General features: G+C 45.6%; 1 protein-coding gene across 1 annotated transcript; it reads right to left on the reverse strand.

The window, feature by feature from the left end:
* Nucleotides 1–15,266: 15,266 nt before the first annotated feature.
* LOC134286207 (uncharacterized) lies at nt 15,267–18,140 on the reverse strand. The gene has a single exon (XM_062847790.1). It carries the CDS (start codon nt 18,138–18,140, stop codon nt 15,267–15,269), a length of 2,874 nt encoding a protein of 957 aa, XP_062703774.1.
* Between the last annotated feature and the right edge of the window lie 5,338 nt (nt 18,141–23,478).

A 23,478-nucleotide genomic window follows, 5' to 3' on the forward strand; every position in this document is an offset into this window, starting at 1 on the left:
TTTGGAAAACAAGAATGTTTCGATTCTATATTGTTTTCCATGATACACAACCCATATTCTTCGGAGGCATGAAATGTCCTTCCTCAGCCAATTGTGACATCTCCTCTTGCACAAAACTGAAGACGATGAACGAAAACGTGCTTCCATTTCTCAATAGCTATTGGCTGTCGGTTTTTCTCAGCTGCAGTCCCCGCACCCTGCCCTGGAGGGCGGCCGGGAGCAATCCCGAGGGTTCATTTATTTGTTTTATTTCCGCATTTGATCATGCACAGCACACAGCGCAAACAATTTTCTCTGGAGCCTCTTGGTCTCCTCCAGGCGACGGCGGCGGCGACGGTCCCCTAGGGAGGCAAGCAATCCCGATTCAAGAAGTGCTTGGTTGCGGAGCTAGAGCTAGCTAGGAACCGGAAGGGAAAGCAAGAGACATCATTCGAACGATTTCATTTCGGTTTTCTCCATTTTTCATGCAAATATTCAAAATGATGGGAAATTCACTCCGAGGCGGCGCTGTGCCGTTCTTGCTCGGTCGATGCGCGTCTGGTCTGTGATTGAGGGTGGACGAGTGACTCCGAAGGGGAAAATCCTAATAAAGTGAGCTTTGTATCACATATTTATAAAATATCATACTCCATTGAGAGCAAAAGATGGTCGATCCCAGGCACAAGCATCAGGGAAATTAAGAAGGGAAATGGGAAAAGATCATAAGATTTAACGAGTCCGATTGTTTGCTTTGATGCAGGCAGGAAGGTTTCCGTTTCTTTCGGACAGTGGGGGTGATGTGCGTGAAACTGTAAACAATTCTAGCTTGTGAGAGTTTGTATGCAACTTTCATCGAGTGTATTTTTTATATTTATGCGATTTTATTCGTACACCTATGAGAGTTAAACTGGCATACCTAGTGAAGTCGTATTATCATTGCAGCACGCAGTTATGCGAATTCATTTAACACTTTGAAAGTTCGCTCACACACTTACGCGAATAAGTTAAGTTTAATAAAACGTCGGAATATCGTTTACTGCGATGTAATCATACCTTTTAAAGTTAATTTGTATTTTTATACGATTGTATTATTTACTACGACTTTTACTTTACGACATCGCAATATATTGAAAAAACATCATATGCGATTAAATTTGTCTTTCTACCGTACATATAGGCGATAGTACCTCAAAATAGTACCTTCTACAATGTTTGTGTGCATCCTGATGCGACTCGTCGTTGTCTAGAAGGCTTTCATGGGTTATGGGAGACGTTGCCGGGGGTTTCAGTGGAGCTTCAGACAAGTTTAAGGGGGGGGGGGGGTTGAGGGCCCTTCCTTGCATTATAGAAAACTTTAGAGGGAGTCATGGGGTTTAAGAGGGTTCAACAGATGCTTACGGGTTGTCAGGAGATTTTCTATGAAACCTCAAGGCGTTTCAATGCCTTTCGTAGGGTTCCAGAAGACTTCAAGTCAAGGGCTTCAAGTCGTGTCAAAGCATATTTTTATAAATTTCAAGGCTTCTTGGAAACTTCAGGGTAAGTTTAAGTGTGCACATGATAATTTTTTGCCGAAGTATTTTTTTTTTCTATAACTAAGTAAATGCATGTGAATTTTCGAACACTGTACGTATCATATCGTATATAAAACATCATGATTAATTGTTCCACTGAATTATTGCAATTCAATTTGGTGAAGTCTATGGGGGCTTCTGAAAATTTCAGAGGAGTTTCAGGTGTTTTAGGAATAGTGTTTGGAGAGCGTCAGAATGTTTTCTCTGTCTTCTCCGTCTTCTCTGTCTTCTCTGTCTTCTCTGTCTTCTCTGTCTTCTCTGTCTTCTCTGTCTTCTCTGTCTTCTCTGTCTTCTCTGTCTTCTCTGTCTTCTCTGTCTTCTCTGTCTTCTCTGTCTTCTCTGTCTTCTCTGTCTTCTCTGTCTTCTCTGTCTTCTCTGTCTTCTCTGTCTTCTCTGTCTTCTCTGTCTTCTCTGTCTTCTCTGTCTTCTCTATCTTCTCTGTCTTCTCTGTCTTCTCTGTCTTCTCTGTGTTCTCTGTCTTCTCTGTCTTCTCTGTCTTCTCTGTCTTCTCTGTCTTCTCTGTCTTCTCTGTCTTCTCTGCCTTCTCTGTCTTCTCTGTCTTCTCTGTCTTCTCTGTCTTCTCTGTTTTCTCTGTCTTCTCTGTCTTCTCTGTCTTCTCTGTCTTCCCAAGCAACCAAAAGTTCGGTTAAAATAGCATGTTTGGGCTTAATCAGCTATTCTAAGGAAGATGAATAGCATTCTATTCAGCCCACTTTTTAAGTAATTAACCGAACCTGAGTTCACAAAAAGTACACTTGTGTCGCTGAAAGGAACGCTATTCAGCTTAAAAATAAGCTTCAAAAAAATGAAAAAATGTGTTTAGTCCTCAAAAGTAATTTATTATTAAGAGACATTAGTTCATGTGGAATCTAAATTGACTAATACCTTGAAATATTTTTTGATGTTTTTTACTTACTGAGATTTGAACTCGGGTTCTCCTCGTTGAAGGCCGGTGCCTAACCACTACTCCATGTATGTGTTGTTAGGCACTGTGGGATTTTACTCAATGTGCTGATGTAATTTAGTATAGCTCAATCAGGTTCGCGTGTGAACTTTTTCTGAACTTGGAACACTGTTCGAAGTCGAAAGTTCGAAAGAAGTTCACGTGGAACTTCTTGTAAACTTGCATAGTTTGACATTTTCAGTTTGTTGTGGTTCGCAGTGCAAAGCAAGAAATTAGGCCCAGTGTATCGATTTCCAGAAAAGATTATAAGTTTCCAGCTTGGTTTACAGTGACTACGATCGCGTCGATTACCGGCGCGCTGCAGCGACAAGTGAGACGGGGTAGGAAACATCCAGCATAGCTGGAAAAAAAAAAATATGCAGAGCCAAAAAAACTCCGGCGGAATCCGATGTGGAACAGTTTTCCGCTGCGGGGGCAGCCTTTGAGCCACACAATAGCATTCGTTGCTTTGCGTTTGCGTTGATTACAAGTAAGTACGTTGAAATATTATAGTGAAACAAAGTGTACTTGTGAAATTAACACAAGCTGTGGCTGCTGAGCTCGATTTCCGAGTGATTTAATTGAATGAGAATTTCCCCCGAGCTCCGCTGCCGCCGAAGTTCAATTGAAGTTCACTTTTGGTACGGTTAATATTTATCTGAACTTTTAGTAGTAAGTTCAAAACAAGTACGAAACAAGTTCGAAACGGAACTTTTCAAGATGTTGGTATATGTCCAACTGAACTTTATTTGTGCTTTAGAGCCACGCAAAAGTTCAACATGAGTTCGGTTAAATTTTAATTGAACTCTGCTCAAAAGTTCAAAAAAAGTTTTTTCTGGACATCTTTTCTACTTTAATGTCGCTTTGAAGAGAAGTCTAAAGCTTGCACATGTACTTCCAAGTTCATAAACAATTCATGAGTAACTTTTTGGAGAATTAAGTTCAACGAAGCCGGAATTAAACCAAACTTGAACTTCTGAGTTCGTTCTTCAAGTGGAATCCGAACTTTTGGTTGCTTGGGTTCTCTGTCTTCTCTGTCTTCTCTGACTTCTCTGTCTTCTCTGTCTTCTCTGTCTTCTCTGTCTTCTCTGTGTTCTCTGTGTTCTCTGTGTTCTCTGTCTTCTCTGTCTTCTCTGTCTTCTCTGTCTTCTCTGTATTCTCTGTCTTCTCTGGCTTCTCTGGCTTCTCTGGCTTCTCTGGCTTCTCTGGCTTCTCTGGCTTCTCTGGCTTCTCTGGCTTCTCTGGCTTCTCTGGCTTCTCTGGCTTCTCTGGCTTCTCTGGCTTCTCTGGCTTCTCTGGCTTCTCTGGCTTCTTTGGCTTCTCTGGCTTCTCTGGCTTCTCTGGCTTCTCTGGCTTCTCTGGCTTCTCTGGCTTCTCTGGCTTCTCTGGCTTCTCTGGCTTCTCTGGCTTCTCTGGCTTCTCTGGCTTCTCTGGCTTCTCTGGCTTCTCTGGCTTCTCTGGCTTCTCTGGCTTCTCTGGCTTCTCTGGCTTCTCTGGCTTCTCTGGCTTCTCTGGCTTCTCTGGCTTCTCTGGCTTCTCTGGCTTCTCTGGCTTCTCTGGCTTCTCTGGCTTCTCTGGCTTCTCTGGCTTCTCTGGCTTCTCTGGCTTCTCTGGCTTCTCTGGCTTCTCTGGCTTCTCTGGCTTCTCTGGCTTCTCTGGCTTCTCTGGCTTCTCTGGCTTCTCTGGCTTCTCTGGCTTCTCTGGCTTCTCTGGCTTCTCTGGCTTCTCCGGCTTCTCTGGCTTCTCTGGCTTCTCTGGCTTCTCTGGCTTCTCTGGCTTCTCTGGCTTCTCTGGCTTCTCTGGCTTCTCTGGCTTCTCTGGCTTCTCTGGCTTCTCTGGTTTCTCTGGCTTCTCTGGCTTCTCTGGCTTCTCTGGCTTCTCTGGCTTCTCTGGCTTCTCTGGCTTCTCTGGCTTCTCTGGCTTCTCTGGCTTCTCTGGCTTCTCTGGCTTCTCTGGCTTCTCTGGCTTCTCTGGCTTCTCTGGCTTCTCTGGCTTCTCTGGCTTCTCTGGCTTCTCTGGCTTCTCTGGCTTCTCTGGCTTCTCTGGCTTCTCTGGCTTCTCTGGCTTCTCTGGCTTCTCTGGCTTCTCTGGCTTCTCTGGCTTCTCTGGCTTCTCTGGCTTCTCTGGCTTCTCTGGCTTCTCTGGCTTCTCTGGCTTCTCTGGCTTCTCTGGCTTCTCTGGCTTCTCTGGCTTCTCTGGCTTCTCTGGCTTCTCTGGCTTCTCTGGCTTCTCTGGCTTCTCTGGCTTCTCTGGCTTCTCTGGCTTCTCTGGCTTCTCTGGCTTCTCTGGCTTCTCTGGCTTCTCTGGCTTCTCTGGCTTCTCTGGCTTCTCTGGCTTCTCTGGCTTCTCTGGCTTCTCTGGCTTCTCTGGCTTCTCTGGCTTCTCTGGCTTCTCTGGCTTCTCTGGCTTCTCTGGCTTCTCTGGCTTCTCTGGCTTCTCTGGCTTCTCTGGCTTCTCTGGCTTCTCTGGCTTCTCTGGCTTCTCTGGCTTCTCTGGCTTCTCTGGCTTCTCTGGCTTCTCTGGCTTCTCTGGCTTCTCTGGCTTCTCTGGCTTCTCTGGCTTCTCTGGCTTCTCTGGCTTCTCTGGCTTCTCTGGCTTCTCTGGCTTCTCTGGCTTCTCTGGCTTCTCTGGCTTCTCTGGCTTCTCTGGCTTCTCTGGCTTCTCTGGCTTCTCTGGCTTCTCTGGCTTCTCTGGCTTCTCTGGCTTCTCTGGCTTCTCTGGCTTCTCTGGCTTCTCTGGCTTCTCTGGCTTCTCTGGCTTCTCTGGCTTCTCTGGCTTCTCTGGCTTCTCTGTCTTCTCTGTCTTCTCTGTCTTCTCTGTCTTCTTTGTCTTCTCTGTCTTCTCTGTCTTCTCTGTCTTCTCTGTCTTCTCTGTCTTCACTGTCTTCTCTGTCTTCTCTGTTTTCTCTGTTTTCTCTGTCTTCTATGTCTCCTCTATCTTCTTTGTCTTCTCTGCCTTCTCTGTCTTCGCTGTCTTCTCTGTCTTCTCTGACTTTCCTGTCTTTCTGTCTTTTGTTCTTTGTTTTCTGTAAGATGTCTTTCATCTTCTATCTTAAATTTCCTGTTTCTTGTTGCTGTCTTTCTTTTGTTGGTTTATATTTTTTGTCTTCTTTCTATTGTTTACAGAATTTCATCTTTTGATTTCCATCTTCTTTTTATTTTCTTTACTTCATGTTCTTATGTTTTTTTGCCTTCTATCTTTTTTTTTCTAAATCATATTAGCTAACAGATATTTCCTGCACAGCTTTCCCACTGTGCCGCCCGATCCCACACATCAAACAACTTGCTTTTGATTACGTTTTTCCTCAAGATTCAAAGTGTACCATTGAGACCATTCGCGCCGATATTGCTACACGATGATGCTGCTGGTCGTTCCATGCCTTTATAGTGTAGGATGTCGTTGTTGTTGTTGTTGTTGTTGAACCGGAAATTCGCCGGAATGGACTTTGATATTGCCAGCCTCACTCTGCAATCCACATGCTAAATGCCAACCGTTACCTCCGTGTGTTGTGTGGATGCGGCTCGTAAAGATGAGAAATCACTTTAATTTACCTGGCCTTGGTGATTGGGTCGAGCAGAAAGATTAGACGGAAATGGGAAACCGTTGCCAATTTCTATCCCGATTGAGCACGGTTTGTTTGGTGGATCGGAAAAAAACTCCAAAGGGTAACAGTCCATTTGCGGAATACGGCACCGGGGTAGTTTGGCCGTTTGCGGTTCGGGATTACGACTTTATTGAAGGCATAATTTCAGATAAACGATGCATTAGTGGAAAATTTGTTTTGATCTTCCGTTGAGCAAATGGGACATAAAATTGGGACCACTCGGAGGTGGATTGATTTTTAACAAGCGCCTTCAAGTGCAGGCAACATCTTGCTAGTTAATCCAAGGGGAACAATCTTGATGAATCCGCTCTCTGCTCGGTTTATGACCACTAAACCGGCGCGCAATATGCCAATCAAAGTTTCTAATAATGGTACCGTACGCTAAAACTGATAACCCAATCCACTCACGTACCGAACGCAGTCTGCACCGTAAATTCTGAGCAGCACTAGTTGGTTTGTACAGTACTTTTAATTAAGACACCCCCATGGCACATCCATCTCGTTCGGAAACAAAGCAGTCAGCTATCGTCGACAATGTTGCACTGCAAGATATACTGTTTTTCAAAAGGATGGGTTCCATTCGGAGTTACAACATTCAACAAATCTTCATAGTGCTAATTCAAACTAGTGAACTGTGGCGCAGTTTTGTGCCACAAGCCGTTTGACATTGCTTAGAACCTTTGCACATTGTTCCGATGCATACTGTCAAGCGCTTTATATACACTTAAAAAAAAAAACAGTGGGTGGGATGTTAACTATTTTCATTTGTTAATTGGCGTAACCATTTCAAGAGCTTTACACGTTTTTTTTTGCAAATTTTAATCAGGCGTGTTCATTCTACTGCGACAAACAGTATGCCAAGCATCAGCTCCCCGTATTAGTCGTCAAAATTTAACGACCCCTGACATGAACTCATTCCGCTGGGTGCCACCGCCATCAACTCTCCGTCCGGGTTGTGACTTGCGGCGGCATGGCATCGCCGGTTGATGGGTATCATCACCCGGAGAGAACCCAGGCGCATCTCATCATACATCATCCGGCATCAACGACAACGACTCCGACGATGATGATCAACCGTTCTACAGTAGCAGCCCACACCTCGCTCACCAGCTTCAGTCCATGGTGCGACGACACACTCGCTCACAAAGCGACACATTTAGTTGAGCATAACACCCCCATCAGATTTATGAGGAATAATTTCTCGCTCGATTCCAGAAGCGGGCCTTTGTTGCTTTCACCAATCGACGAGGACGACGAATGGAAAAAGTGAGCCTTGGCTGCAGCAGCAACAGCAGCAGCCATCTGGAGCAGCTCTAATGTGCGTCGTTTCGGTTTGATTAAAATTCAGGCACCTTCGACGGCCTCATCCCCATCAGGTTGAAGGGAAGTGACGCTCGACGCGAAAGGTCTAGAGTCCGCGTATGGATCGATGGTGACGCATATTCCATCATTTTCTGCACCAGAGAAGGTATAAACAATTTTGCTTCACATCGTCGGAACAGAGCAGTATCATTTGCCATTTTGTGGTACGTGTAACTGGGCAGGTCGTCTCCAAGCTCAGCCAACAGCGATGCACATTTTATAATTCCCAGATTATGAACTGGGTTGGTTTCTAACAAGATATACAGGGACTGTAGACGAGAATAATGGCCTATGTAAGCGACGCAAATAAAGTTTGTGTGATTTGTTCGGGAAATGTTTAAGTTTGTTGCAGTTTTGCAAGTTCTTTAACTATCCATTTAGCTTTTTCTTGTTTATTTTCCTTACTACTACTTCCAGTCCAGAGTATCCATGGAGGAGCATAGGGCAGAAGCAGATCATTTTCATCCTAGGCGTTTACCCGCCATCGTCTTGTGCATTAGCCAGTAATATTTTTGTCTCCATGAGTCTCTGAAATTGCATCTGCTACGATGTCCTGTTGGCTTGCAGACTTCTTTCCCACCTCTGCGCAGAATGTGGCCAACCCACCTCCTTTTAAGCTCCCAAATTTCTATCACCATCTGCTTTCGATGATATCGACGATAGAGTTGGTGATCAAATTGTGAGGTAACCGTACACAAATTAGATACCGTAGACATCTGTTGTCAAAGACCTGCAGCCATTGAGTATTCTCCACTGATATGCACTACATTTCACTGGAATACAGCAGCAAAGATTTCTGTGTTCTTCCGCTTTCGAACCTCTGGAAAGACTCCCTCATTCAGGCATTTTTGCATAGCAGATCTGAACCTCCCGGGGGCCTCAACAATAGCTACTTTCAAGGCCAAGTTCAGAACTCCATCCGGACCTGGGGCCTTACCTACGCTAAGGGATTTTGCTATCCCCGCAAGTTCTTCAGATGATCGCTATGAGTGTGGGCATCAACTACTCTTCAGTTCGAACTACTTGTTTGGCCAGGACTACAAAACGTAACCTTGATGATCGGCTCCGCTCCATCTCAGGTAATGGTACTTTTGGTACCGATTTTAGCCAGAACGGCATCTCGCATGACTAGCGCCTCTAGCAGCTTCTGACTCCACTGGTACGCGAAAAAGCTTCTCCATTCCACGGCCCAGACATTGAAGTCACCGACTATTACCACCGGCCTTTATCCTCTCAGCATGGTCATCATACATTCATACAGCATCTGCGTGAATTGCTTGCTCGACCACCCTGGAGACGCATAACAGCTACAGAAGAAGATCCAGTTTAGTTCGGCAACCAAGAAGCCTTCGTAGATAGTAGACACCAACTCCTAGAAGGGGTACCCTTCGTCCACATCGCTGCCATTTTCAGGACCCATCCACGATCCAGTTGTTGTTACCGGTGGTTTCTCAACAAGCTAAATTAAAGAAGATAGGTTATCCAGATCGCCAACAACGTTGCCCGTTGTTGGATTGCGGTGTTGTGGCACTTTTCACGTTGTGATATTTTTGGCGATGCCGGGTTGAAACACCAAACAACACCGATCAACTCCAACAACAACAAACAACACCAAGCAACAGCAACTACCTACCCCCCTATCTCCCCCTCTCCCCGCGCGTCTCTCGCCAATAAAATGATCAACTCAGACAACCTATTTTTTTACGGCAACCTTGAATCTTAATTGTGTGTCACCACCACAAGGTGTGTTTGCGCGGGGTAATAGACTTTGCAGGGCTGGTTCCGAGTTGTTTCTATATGAATTGATCCCGGAGGAATTGTGGCGGAATTTCCGGAGAAATCATCAGCATTATAGCTCAAATCACGAAAGAACTCCGACAGCAATCACAGAGAAATTCGACCAGAAATCCCGCAAGAATTCCAGCAAATTATTCTCAGAGAATTTCTAGCAAAATTTCCAGAGAAATTCTAGCAGAGAAATTGTTGGCAGAATTTCCAGAGAAATTCTAGCAGAGGAATTGGCAGAATTTTCGGAGGAGTCATAACAGAGTTCTCGGAGGAAATTCTGCTAGAATTCTACCATAAATTCCATACGAATTCTAGCAGAATTCTCGTAGGAATTCTAGTAAAATTCCCAGAGAAGTTCTACCGGCAATCCCAGAGGAATTATAGTAGAACTGCAGGAGGAATTCTAGCAAAATTCCCAGAGAAATCATAGCAGAACTTTAGCTGAAATCCCAGAGGAATTCTAGTAGAATCTTCAAAGTAATTTTAACAAAATTCCATGAAAAATTTTAGGATTATTTTCAGAGGAATTCTAAAAGAATCCCCAGAGGATTTCTTGTAGAACTCTCAGAGGAATTGTAGCAGAATTCCCAGAGGAATTCTAGAAGAGCTTCCAGAGGAATTGAAGCAGAATTCCCAAGCGAAGCTCCCGAAGAAATTCTCGTAGAATTCCCAGAGGAGATCTTGCTGAATTTCACGAAGATTTGTTGCGGAATTTTCAGTGGAATTCCCAGAGAAATTGTAGCAGAATTTCCAGAGGAATTCTAGCAGAATTCCCAGAGGAATTCTAACAGAATTCCCAGAGGAATTTTGGCAGAATTTCAAGAGGAATTCTAGCAGAATTTCAGAGAAATGGTAGCAGAATTTTCAGAGGAGTTCTAACAAAATTCCTAGAGGAATTCTAGCATTATTACCAGAGGAATTCTAGCAGTATTCGTAGAGGAATTCTAGCATAACTCCCAGAGCGATTCCGGCAGAATTCCCAGAATAATTGTAGCAGAATTCCAAGAGGTATTGTAGCAGGTTTCCCAAAGAAATTCTGCTGGAATTCCTCTGAGAATGCTGCTAGAGTTCTTGTGGGATTTCTGCTGAAATTTTTCCGGAAACTCTGCTTGAATTCCTCCGAGGATTTCGTCTCTGGAATTCTGCTAGAGTTGCACTGCGAATTCTGCTAGAATTACATTGGGAATTCTGCTAGAATTCTACTGAGTATTCTGCTAGAATTCCGAAGAGACCATGTGAATAAGCTTCCTGATAGCTTATTGACCTCACGTGATACATTAAAATCGAAGACAAAATAACAAGTATTAACCGTTATGTGGCCGGCTAACTTTTTGCTTTTTTCTACACCGTGTATTTTAAATGGGTGCTGGGTACCCGGGAACCCTGCCGGCCACATAAGGGTTAAACAAACGAGATATATCACGAATAGGCTCGTGAGCGTTGTAGTTGGTGCTTGCTGACGGAAGATTGAGGAACGGATGAGATCTCAGACTACGTCGACGAATGTTAATATGCAGCATTCCAAGCAGAGTGGGACAATCGATGTTACCTTGCAGGAGATCTCCAATAAAGCTGACTTTGGCCACATTGCGTTTTGCACTAAAAGTTTCCAAATTGATAAGCTGGCAGCGACTCTCGTAGCTTGGCAATACTTGAGGATTCCTCCATCTGAGATAACGTAACGCAAAACGAATGAATTTTCGCTGAACTCTTTCAATGCGTTGAATATCGTTGTCGTAATAAGGGGCCCAGACGACTGCCGAGTACTCCAGGATGGGCCGCACAATTGACAATATAGCGTCTTCACGCAGTAGATGTCTTTGAAATTTTTGGCAAAGCGAAAGAGGAAACCAAGTTGCGACGATACTTTCGCCATGACATAGGCGACGTGGTCTTTGAATATCAGTTTCGAGTCAAGCAGAACTCCTCCTTGACTGTCGATTCGCGCTTCAACCGGACACCTTCCAAAACGTAGTCAAAGTGGAAAATAGACTTTTTACGACCGAATGAAATGACAGAGCATTCCGACACATTTAGTGACATCCGATTTAAAGAACACCATACGGCAAAAGTTCCTACCTGTCGTTGCAGAAACAACTTGATGGCCACTTTGAAACTGGCGTATCAGGTACGACGAAAAGCATGTCAGGTTGGAGGTCGTCGATCGTTTTGAAACAAATCCGTGCTGATCCTCAGATATATAATGTGCGTAATCTTGGACTAACTCGTTTAAAACGATCATTTCCAGCAACTTCGATGTGGCGCACAAAGAAGCAATACCTCTGTAGTTTGACACAGCTATAAAAGCCTTTCCTAAAAACAGGAAAATCGAGTGACTGTTTCCAGCAATTGGAACAAACACCGGTCTCCAGGGAAAGGTTGAAAACGGTTGTCAGCGGCACGGCAAGGGCGCTCAAACAACGTTAACGAGTGAAGGGATGTCATCCGGACCACATCCGGTGGAGGATTTCAAATCTTTACCGGCGATAATTACGGCATCGTTGGCGATACACTAAACCTCTATTTAGGTAGGATCAATTTAGGTAAAATCTATTTAGGTCCCTCCATTTAGGTAACGTTACCTAAATGGAATTTGATTGTGTTCAGACCAGTTGGAGTACTTAATTTTAGGTATAAGGTTCGCATACGGGAAAGAAATAGTGAGTGGTGTTAAGCGGATGTGGGGAGAGGGGAGGAGGGATGCAATGTTGAGATATGCCCTTTAACCCCCCCTCCCTTCCATGCAGTGTTGAAAAGTGTCAGTATCCAGCGTCATTTCCAGCTGAAATTGAGATCATTCAATTTCAATCAATCAATTCAATCATTCAATTGATATCAGCTCCAGCATTGATGACGTCAAACTCGATCACTCACCTGTTTTTATTTTGGCCACCAAACCCAACATAGACCCAACAGTTGTTCGATGTTGGTCCAACAATGGCCCGACATACGATAAAAATTGACCCGACATTCAATAATTTTTCAGTCTGGTGGAATTTTGCAGAGGTTTTCGTGTTTCGTGCCCAGCTAGTCATTTGAATGACAATTCTGATCTAAGACCCTCCAAAAACCCCCAAAAACGCCCCTGAAGCCCCTTCCCTCCTGAAACACCTTGAAAACCATCTGAAACTCCCTCCACATGACCCAAACATGACCTCCTTTAAATCTCCTAGGAACTCTCTCCTCCTAAACTTCTTTGCAACCTTGTACTCCATTTAGGTAATAAACAGAATCCATTTATGTAATGAATCCATTTAGGTAAAAATTCTACACACTCAGATTCGATTACCGAAGTCGGTAAAATTTTACTGAGTTTTTGAACAGCAGAGTTAACTCAGTAATATTTTCTAAGTACCGAAAACTCAGTGAAGCAAAAAACATCATGCTGTCAAAATAAAAGCTGACTTAGTCAGTAATAGTTACTGTCTTTTTCGGTATCTTTTTTGTTTACTTATTTTTTTACTGACTTTTTCAGTTCTAAAAAAGCTTTTGGTCCCTCCCCAGTTTCATGTTTTCTAAATCTTTCAATTTCCATTTGTTTCCAGCATCCGATGTATGTAGTTGCTTCTGCCAGATTTGCATGAAAAGATTGCAAACGCCGTAAAGTACAGAAGTTTGCCACAATTCCAGTAGAATGAATTCGGTGTATATTGAAAAGCAACGCACAAGGCCGCTGGAGTATCCTGCCGGTACACAACCCGTGCAGCAGCTGTAGTGGCTGAACCGAAAGCTGCCTAATCAATTATTCCCGGTAGATGTTCCCGTTTTATGCCTCCTAATACTTACCAAAAAAGCTGCATTAGCGCATGAATCGGAATAATTAAATATTAAATAAGAATCTTCTCTTATTCTGAAGATATTTCGATGCCGTCGTTGAATCTGGATCAGATGAAGATGAAGCTCTCTTTGGAAATATTATTTTGACAGCTAGATGCGTGCGCAGCTCAGTGTTTACATGTTATTTTGACGAAAACTCAGTGAAAGTGATCTTATGCCGAAAAGTCGGTACGGTTTTACTGACTTTTGATTCTTTTCAGTAAATCTGATTTTTTGCTGAATTGTCGGTATGCAATTTTACGGTGTTCAGTAAAACGTCAAAAAGTATTGCTGAAGATCAGTAATATTGAATGAAAAAGCTGAAAACTCAGTACTTTTTGTATTTTGCGGATCATAAACCGTAAAATAAATTACCGAACAGGGAGACCAAGATTGAGTGTGTATGTAGGCAGTCCCGACTCGTTACCTAAATATAGGTTTTGGTGTAGCAAACTGCACTCCAGATGTTGGAAAACTGAGAACATTTTGTGTTGCGTTGACAACGTCCTGCGGGTAAAGTTGCTCATAAACGAAGACGCTACTGCATTGAATGAAGAAAGTTGTGCAGTCTACAATCACAAATAGTGATGACATCCATTCCACAAGCTATATAAGCTACTTTTACGGCCCACTCTACCCGTCTTTCCGGGACGATTGCGAGCGCCGCCTGGTAGCTCCTCACCTGACGGCTTATGCAATTGCTGGTCGTAAGCAGTAGCGTCCGCCACACTTTTGAGGCTACCCGCGAAAGCAAAGGCCTTCATCTGGGTAGACGTCGGAACCTTTGACTTCACTGGTTCTGGCCGTGGTCACTTAAAAAGTATAATAAGGGCCTGCCTGAGGTCCTTACTGGTGTACCCTGGTTACCCCTTAGGTTGCGTTAACAATCTAACATCTTTTACAACCCTTCAATCAGTCATTCCTCGGTACAGGTCACTTGGCAACTTGAATTTGGGTGAGTAGTTTCATTCTTAGCCGGCAAAACGGGGGGGGGGGGGGGGGAACAGACACAGGACTACCGACAATGACCACGCTGTCCCAATAAACACATATATCCGATGAGGTAAGGTTTGTTCCCGAATTTCTGTCGCTATCGGCTTTAGATGACATCGACGATGGAGCTTCACGTTGGAGATACAATTGTACGGCCACCATGAACGAAATATATACCGCAGACATCTATTCACGTACGAGTTAAAAATTCGGATTTTGGTGCATTGACTAATCTGACTGTTTTTTCATGCATTTCTTAAAAACGCAAAGGCAGAACCCGTCTTCTTGATCCGCACATCTATGTAGATATTGGTGCCGCAATCTGCCGCCAGTTAGCTACCAAGATATTGGCAGCTTTTACCATTCTCCACTGTTTGCCCAGCTACCGTAAAGCTGGAAGGGTTGCACGTGTTCACACCCGACGATTAGGTCTTGTTGACGTTGATGGTGAGACCTACCGCTGAGGAGCGATTGACAAGATCATCGAGCTAGCTCTGTATATCTATGCTAGGAGTGCAACGTCATCAGCCAAATCGAAGTCATTTTGGTGCTCCATGGTAACAGCAACCCACGATTTGGTTCACGATCGATCGCACCTACCAAGATCTCATCGATTACGATGCGGTGATAATATACATCCATGCTTACTCCAGCGATGACCCGGAAGAGATCGGACAAGACACCGTTGTGTACTCTGCACGAAAATGCCCTGTACTGTGCTTCAATGAGGCCGATGATTTTCTCAGGGACACCCTTGCGCTTGAGGGCTTCTCATATGTTTTCGTTAGGGGCTGTCCATAAACTACGTAGTCTTTTTTTCGGTCATCTCAGACCCCCTCTTCCCTCCTCGGGTTTTGCATGTTAGAATAGTACAGTGCATAATTAATTTTATGGGAATGGGATGTCTTGTTGTATCGCCCAATATATATACTTATATAAATATATAAACTTATGAAACATTGCATAATTTGTCTTGTTTAGACATGCTCTACTCACTCCACTCTACTATAATTCAGAAAATTACAAATAAATGCCACCAATTCACCAAAAACTTCTATAATAATTCAATATTCCGCAAACATATATCACATCTGCATCTGCACGTTTTTTCAATCTTTTCATCTCTTCTCATCTATCATTGTCATTTAGATTGACGTATTCCTTGCTTTAATAATACAATCAAACGTCGGGCAAATCAACACCGTACCGTTCAGCTCCGGTGGTCCGAACACTCCCCAGCCCATAAACCCTGGTCATGCTGCCTACAGGAAGTATTTCCAGGTTTATCGCCTACCTCCAGAACCACTAATTTCGCAACCGGTCGTCTAAAGGTTCCTCCGTTCGTTCTAACTACAGCTTGTCGAATACGTCCATCAACGCCACTGAAAACTTCCTCAACTATGCCACGAACCCCTGTAGCACCTTTTCCGTCATCCATGACGAAAACCAAGTCGCCCACCTTCAACGATCTGCCATCTACATTCCACTTGCTTCGCTGATTCAGTGTTGACAGATATTCTTTACACCATCTCGTCCAGAATTCATTCGCCAGCGCCAAGGACCGCTTGTAGCTGCTCCTCAGTTCTTCTGCTACGCATATTGACGTTTGAAAAGGGTGATGCTGTCCTGAAGAAGATCCGAGCAGGAAATGGTTCGGGGTAATCATGTCAAATTCGGCGTCCTCTGTTCCCGAGTAAGTCAACGGACGTGCGTTGACCAAAAATTCTGCTTCAGCCAAGGTCGTGACCAAGATCTCATCGGTCATCCTCCGTCCATCACTCAAAGCCGTCATCGCTTCCTTGACGGACCGCACCATCCGCTCCCATACTCCGCCCATGTGAGGAGCAGATGGTGGGTTGAAGGTCCATTTCGTATTCGAGCCAGTGAAAGTGTTTGCGCAATCCCGGCCAATCCTCTTCAACTCCTCCAGTAACTCTCGACTGGCCCCCTGGAAATTCGTACCATTGTCCGAAAATATTTCGACGGGGGTCCCGCGCCGACTGATGAATCGCCTTATTGCGTGCTTACAGGACTCTGTGCTCAGGCTGTACGCCACTTCACAGTGGACAGCTCGCACGACCAGGCACGTGAAAAGTGCAACGTAGCGTTTTTCCTTGCGCCTTCCCACGGTAACATCGATTGGCCCGAAGTAGTCGAGTCCTACGTAACTGAATGCTCGCTCGAAAGGTTGCATCCGCTGAATGGGTAGTGGGGCCATCCTAGGCACCATTGGTTTGGTTTTGCGTAGTCGACACTTCAAGCAGTTACCGATCACCTTGCCAACTGCTGTCCGTAGCTTCGGAATGAAGTACCCTTGCCTCACTTCGTTCACTACTATTTCCTTTGAGCCATGTGCATACCTGATGTGGAAATCCTCCAGTAGCTTCTTTGTAATGATGTGATTTCTCGGCAGTATGACCGGGAATCGAGTACTAACCGCGGTGAATACCGCTGGAGCTGTCCTGCCTTCCATTGGAATAACGTCATCATCGTCCAAAAATGGCGAAGTTTTGCATAACTGGCTCGACCTTTCGATACACACCCACTGATCAAATGGAAGTTCCCTGTTCCTCTTGAGAGTCTTCACTTCGTCCGGGAATGCGTCGGCCTGTGCCATCCGCCACAGCAAACATTCCGCTTTCGCTAACTCGTCCTGCTGTATTTCCACCAGCACGGCTGACATAGACGATTTCGTATCCTCAGCGGTTCTCAAAGCTTCGATTGGTAGACCAGCAAGTCTACGCCTGCAGTTCGAAATAAAACGGTACACCACAGCCACCGTTCTCAGAAGAATCTTCCACTTCGAAATGCGAGTCACGTCAATGATGGGCTGCGTGATGGCAATATGATGGAACAAATAACATGCTCTGAGTTCCTCGGTCACCGTCGACTTAATCTGAGGTTGCTCCGGCCACAAATCCATCGGTTGATGAAGAAAAGGCGGTCCGTTAAACCATCTGCCTTCCGGCTCCATTGTAGTTCCCGGCCCCCACTTCGTCATATCGTCGGCCACATTCTGCTTGGATGGAACGTACCTCCAGTTATTGATCTCCGTCGTGTGTAATATTTCTGCAATCCGGTGCGGTTTGTACTTCCGGTTGTCTGACCGAATCCAAGAGAGCACCGTAGTCGAGTCTACCCACAGAAATTGCTCCTGAAATGGAACAGGCAAGGTTGCCAACAGCGTATTCATCAGCCTTGCACCGATTACCGCAGCTTGCAGTTCCAGTCGAGGCGTCGAAGTCAGCTTCAGAGGGGCAACCTTGGCTTTAGAACCCACCAGAGAACAGCGGATGTCTCCCGCTACTTGATAGCGCAGATATGCGACGCAACCGTAGGCATCGTATCCAGCGTCGCAGAAGATGTGTAGCTGAACTGAAGATATGTTCTTGATGGATTCGTCCCCAAAGAAACAACGTTGTACTTTCACCGTCTCGATGTTTGGAAGAACTCTCGTCCAGCTGATCCACCTTTCGAAGATTTCATCCGTCACCGGTTCGTCCCACTCCGTCCCGCTTCTCCAGGTCTCCTGGATGATGATCTTGCCATGCACCAGCAAGGGAGAGAGGAATCCTACTGGGTAGTAGAAGCTCATGACGCACTGCAAAATGATGCGTTTGGTCGGTCGAACTTCGTCCACAAGGTATGGAGTCAACTTTTCTTTCAGCCCCATACTGAAGATGAACACGTCTTCCTTGGGCTCCCAAAGCAATCCTAGCACTCGCTCAGATTCCATCGATTTGTCGTAGCAAAGTGCCTTAGTGGACCTATTTTCCTCTCCCAGCGCTGTGAGCACTTTAGGTGAATTACTCACCCAGTTGCGGATTTCAAAACCTCCGAGCAAATGGACTTCCCTTACTTCCCGTGCTCGCTGAATCGCTTCGTCTTCGCTGTCCGCACTATCAAAATAGTCATCGACATAATGACGCTTGAGGATGGCATCTGCGGCGGCTGGAAACTGACAAGCATGCTCACGTGCATTAGTGTGCTTCGTGAAGTGAGCGTTGCACGGTGAGCACTTAGCTCCGAATATGACGACGTCCATGATGTACACGTCCGGATTTTTGGAAATCAGGCCAAACATTTCAATAGGTCCTATCTGCATTTGAGAGACTCTCTTTGTTCTCTTTCTCTTTCAATTATTGCAATGTAATGGTACACTTTTCAACTATTTTTGCAGTACAAATCAAAAGACGATTGGTTTAACCATCGTCCAATGCAAGGAGACAATAATAATACAAATAAACAGCTGAGCTATTAACGAAAGAGAGGGAAACCAAAGAGAACCTCTCTTTTGCAGATTGGACCTTTAGACATGTTTGGCCTGAAATGTCTGGCCGGAATAGGAATTTTTGGAAACGTGTATCTGGTTGACGCATCCGAATCTGAAGAAACATTTCCTTTACATCGCCTCCGAATCCGACTCGTCGACCTCTGAAGTGGTTGATGATGTCTAGCAGGGAAACCAACATATCGGGGCCTTTGAGCAGCATGTCATTAAGAGACGTTCCGCCCGCCTTGGCAGCAGCATCCAGAGTTAATCGAATCTTCCCTGTTTTTTTCGGGTTGACCACTACGTTTAAAGGCAAGTACCACTCTTGCCCCGGTTTGCTGCTTCGAAGTTCTCCGGGTAACGCTTTGTGGGCATACCCTTTTTCAACAAAGCCTTCAATCTCTTCGGCGACCTTGACTTGCAGGTCCGGATTTTTTCGGAAACGTTGCTCCAGTTGTTGCATACGCCGGTAAGCCATCGAGTAGCTGTCCGGCATCTGAACTTTGTCGGTTCGCCACAAAAGGCCGGTTTCGAACCGATTCCCGACACGCTTCGTAGTAGCCTCCAATATTCCTCGTGCCCTGCGGTCTTCCTCGGATTCCACACGATACGGACAAGCAATTCCAGCCTCTTCCATGGTGAAGTAGTTCTTCAACGACTGGTCCATCGAAATATCGCATTGGTGTACGCCACAATATCCTTCTGAACTACTTGAGATTACAGGTCCACTAACTGTCCATCCAAGTTTGCAGCGCAGGCCGACTGGTTCTCCCGTTCTCCCGATTCGTGATTCTATCGGAGCCATCAAGTCGAGATTGTCTGAGCCGATCAAGACAGTAGGTTCAGCGTTCACTTGATCCTCGACAAACAATCCTTGAAGATATTCGAACTTCGCAATCAAGTCGATGAAGCTCACACTCTGTTTGGGCAAATTCAATCGTTCCACGGTGTGCACATCTTCCAGCAAATATCGCGTGGGTGATCCTTTTCCTGACATGGTCAGACGTACGTTCATCGAGGTTCTTTCGGTCCTGGTAACTCCCGAAGTCCACTTCAAATCCAGTGGTCTGACCGCTCCTTTAAGTCCCAGCTTCTTCGCCATGCTGCTCTCCAATAGCGTCCTGGACGAACCCTCGTCCAAGAAGGCAAAGGTTGCAACTTCCTTCGATCCGTTGATGAGGGTGACTGGTACGACGCGGAAGACGACAGACGATTTGTTGATTCGCTGATGCACCATGCAATTCAATTCCTCCGGTTTCTCAGCCTGGTGTAGTAGAGCATGGTGTTTTGCATTGCAGCCCTGGACGTTACACAACATCTTATTGCGACAACGCATGGTTCCATGGCTGTACAGGCATACCTCGCATAGCTGTCGATCCCTTACCAGTTGAAGACGTTCCTTCGGTGCCAGTCTTTTGAATTGCTCACAATTTCGCGCGCGATGCCCGACCTTAGAGCATGTTGCGCACAACTTGTCATCGCCTGATTTAGCACCTTCTGACTTAGTAGTAACATTAGGTCCCATCTCACTGTGCGTGTGCACGTACCCTTTTGGCTTTGTAGACGATTTCCTCTCCGATTTCGTCGAGGGTTCAGACGACGCATTTAGAAGGGTCACTTCACTAGCTTCGTCCACCAACTTCTCCATGAAGTCGCCGAAGGTGCGAATGGACACTTGATTTTCGTTCTTCTTGAAGCGTACCCACTCCAGCTTGAAACTGGCAGGTAGCTTCTCTACCATCTCCTCCAGCAGGACGGGATTTCGGAGGTGATCCTGTTGGTTGGCGGCGTCCAAGTGGTCGCACAACTGTTGCACGGCAATCCCGAACTTGATGATGGTATCCAATCGATCAGACTTCGGGGCATCTATCATTCGTACTTTAGCGATCAGTGAACGAATTAGGACTTCTGGTTTCCCGTAGACACGACGCAAAGTTTCGATAACCTTTGGAACGTTTGCTGGTAGCACCAGCCTGCTGCGGACGATTTCCAACGCTGGACCTTTTAGGCTCTCCTGCAGCCTAATAAGGTTTTCCACATCCGAAAACCCGCACGCGGCGTTCGAGTTCTCATACGAACTAATGAAGATGGGCCATTCCTCCGCCGCTCCAGAAAACGCCGGCAATCGTTTAGGCCACACTTGCCTCGCTGAAATTTGACTTGGACTTGGACCACCCAGCGGTTCGATCACCGGACCGGGTCGCAATTCTCTCGAGACTAACGGCTGATTCACCAGCGGAACTTGAAGATTGGCCTGCTGTGCTGGCAGGCTGTGCGCAATCGAACCTGGCGGGACTATTTGCCACAGGGCAGGCATAACCGACGATCCTCCATGATATGACCCTTGAATTACAGATTGACTCCGCCCCAGCCCGTGTGGGCTTGACACCGACCCCTCAGGATCTGGAATGGATGGTACGTGGCAAGGTAGATTTCTTTCGAGTTGGATTCCGTCCGCTACTGTATTCTTCCGTGTTGACAATCTTGATTCCGGGCGACCGAACGGCGTTACTGTGTAGGACGCTCCGTGCCCTACAGCGTTGCTGAAACCTACATTCGGGATCGAAGGCAAACTGTAGGCCTTGCTGGGACCAAAATTCCCCTCGGCCTCTCGCTGACTGTCGATCCACTTTCTTGTCCTGCTTATGCTGCTGGTCACCGAGTTACTGACCTCACTACCGTCGTCTTCTTCGTCCTCAAGACACAATGCCATTACCTCATACCGCTTCCGCATGTATTCTTGCTGCAAAGCGTACTCCTCGTCCAACCGTTTAAGTTCCAGCTCCCGGAACCGACGTCTCGATGACGTGGAACTACCTCCACTTCGATGCCGTCGAGATCTAACCAGCAGGCATTCCTTACAGCACCAGGGGTGGTCCTTTATCGACTCGTCGACGTTGGCACACATGTAGTGGAACCACTTTCCACATTCGTCGCAAGCCACCATACCATGATCAGCGGAGGGTGATTGCTGGCACAACTCGCATAGGCAATAGCTGTCGTTCATAGGCTGTTTGTGGGCCATCGTTTGCTGCCGAAAGCAATCTTTGAGATTGTTCGGACTCGTGTGTAGGTAGAAAAAACTTCCCTGAAGCGGTTTAGGGTAATTCGCTCAAAGCTGGGAAATATATATTTGTAGAGTTATTGTATGTTTTAGGTTATGTATAAAGCATCTTACATTGGTTTTTCCCTCTGCAGACGATCCCACTATACGAGCTCAGAACGATATCTATCAAAGATCCCACTGTGGGTTTTGCATGTTAGAATAGTACAGTACATAATTAATTTTAAGAAGAAACTTACGAATTAAGAGAAAATGAATGGGATGTCTTGTTGTATCGCCCAATAAAGTTTGCCGTAATGCCTAATCTGTATAATATAAACTCATGAAACATTGCATAATTTGTCTTGTTTAGACATGTTCTACTCACTCCACTCTACTATAATTCAGCAAATTACAAATAAATGCCACCAATTCACCAAAAACTTCTATAATAATTCAATATTCCGCAAACATATATCACATCTGCATCTGCACGTTTTTTTCAATCTTTTCATCTCTTCTCATCTATCATTGTCATTTAGATTGACGTATTCCTTGCTTTAATAATACAATCAAACGTCGGGCAAATCAACACCGTACCGTTCAGCCCCGGTGGTCCGAACAGAGCGTTTCACTTCCTTCTCGGGAGCCCAATAGCTCTGGCGGGCTGCGGTTTTGGCTCCTCATCTTTTCGCTTGCTCTATCGCGGCTTTGGCGTTCCGTTGCACCTTTATCTTCCTCCAGGTATGATCTGTGATCCACTTCTTTCTCCGGCTACGTAGCTCACCCAAATTATTCTCGCCGGTGGCGATGAAGGCGTCCTTGAGCAATGCGCAGCCGAATCTCGCCGATTAGGAGTTAATCATCGAACGCAATGTCGGCACCACGTTTCTTCCGCAAATCAGCAAGGCTCCGTCTCCGTTTTACGCTGATGCAGTTGTGGTCGATTTGATTTTCCGTGACGCCATCACGGGAAACCCATGTCACTTTGTTCACTGGTCGACGAGGAAAGAGCGATCTCCGAATCACCATGTCATTGTTGCCACAAAATGCTGCTAACAGATCACCGTTTTCGCTCATTTCTCCGACACCATGACGTCCCACAACGTGCTCATAGTCCGAGTTGTCGCAACCAACCTTCGCGTTGAAGTCTCTCATAAGGATCTTAATATACCCTTTTTGGAATCTTATCTACGACAGCATTCTGTTGGCTGTGAGAGTTCTCTTTGTCCTGAATTTCGGCAGTACAGGTTGGTGCGTAACATTGGATCATGGTATGGTTTCTAACCCGTATTCTGAATCGGGCTACAATCATCCTCTTATTAATAGGTTCCCACTTCATGAGCAAAGCTTGGGCGTGAGCGCTGAGCAGGAAATCAACTCCACGGTGGTGAGGAGCGTGTTCACATCGTAGACAAGAGTATAGTAGAATTTGACCCAACTCCAATCTGTGTTCTCTAAAGTTCGGCCGACACACTATGCTCAGTCCTAGGATCTCATGCTTCATATGGCATGCCTCCTCATTGGCTAGTTGTGCCACTTTACCCTGCTGGGCTAGGGTAAATACTTTCCAATTTCCAATTGTTGTTCGCTGTTTCGCGCTGAAAGTCGTTGCCGTTGAATCAGTTCGTAATCTGTAACGATTTTAGGTTTTCGGAAACAGTAGGTTGTTGGCCTAATGTCCCCTATCCACCGCTTTGGGGCTGCCACCTTAGGTATAGCTTCCGGTGGAGGAGCATTTCATCTCAGCCGCTGGATGCCAGAACAGATGCTGTTTGAGCCGCACCTCTTTTGTGAACATATGCTCGGGACGTACATCCTCAATCTAGCTGAATTCAGAAGGACAACAGTGCCCAGACTGCACTACCAGCTAAACACACAACTCTTAGCTGGCGGTCTTTGTCATCGCTTGACCCGCGGAAGCATGAGGTAGGAACTTGTGAGGACCGGAGCTATGTGGGACGCTCTCCTCGTCGTCTCACAAATTTGCAGCCTATTTCCATCGCAGCACGTGGATTTCTTTTCGCACTTTAAATCTCAATTTGTTCATCAAGCTCATGTTACTTCTATGTACATGGATTTCAATGCATTCCAAACATTTTTCAA

The sequence above is a fragment of the Aedes albopictus genome, chromosome 2, assembly GCF_035046485.1.
Source record: "Aedes albopictus strain Foshan chromosome 2, AalbF5, whole genome shotgun sequence".
NCBI classification, from domain to species: Eukaryota; Metazoa; Arthropoda; class Insecta; order Diptera; family Culicidae; genus Aedes; species Aedes albopictus.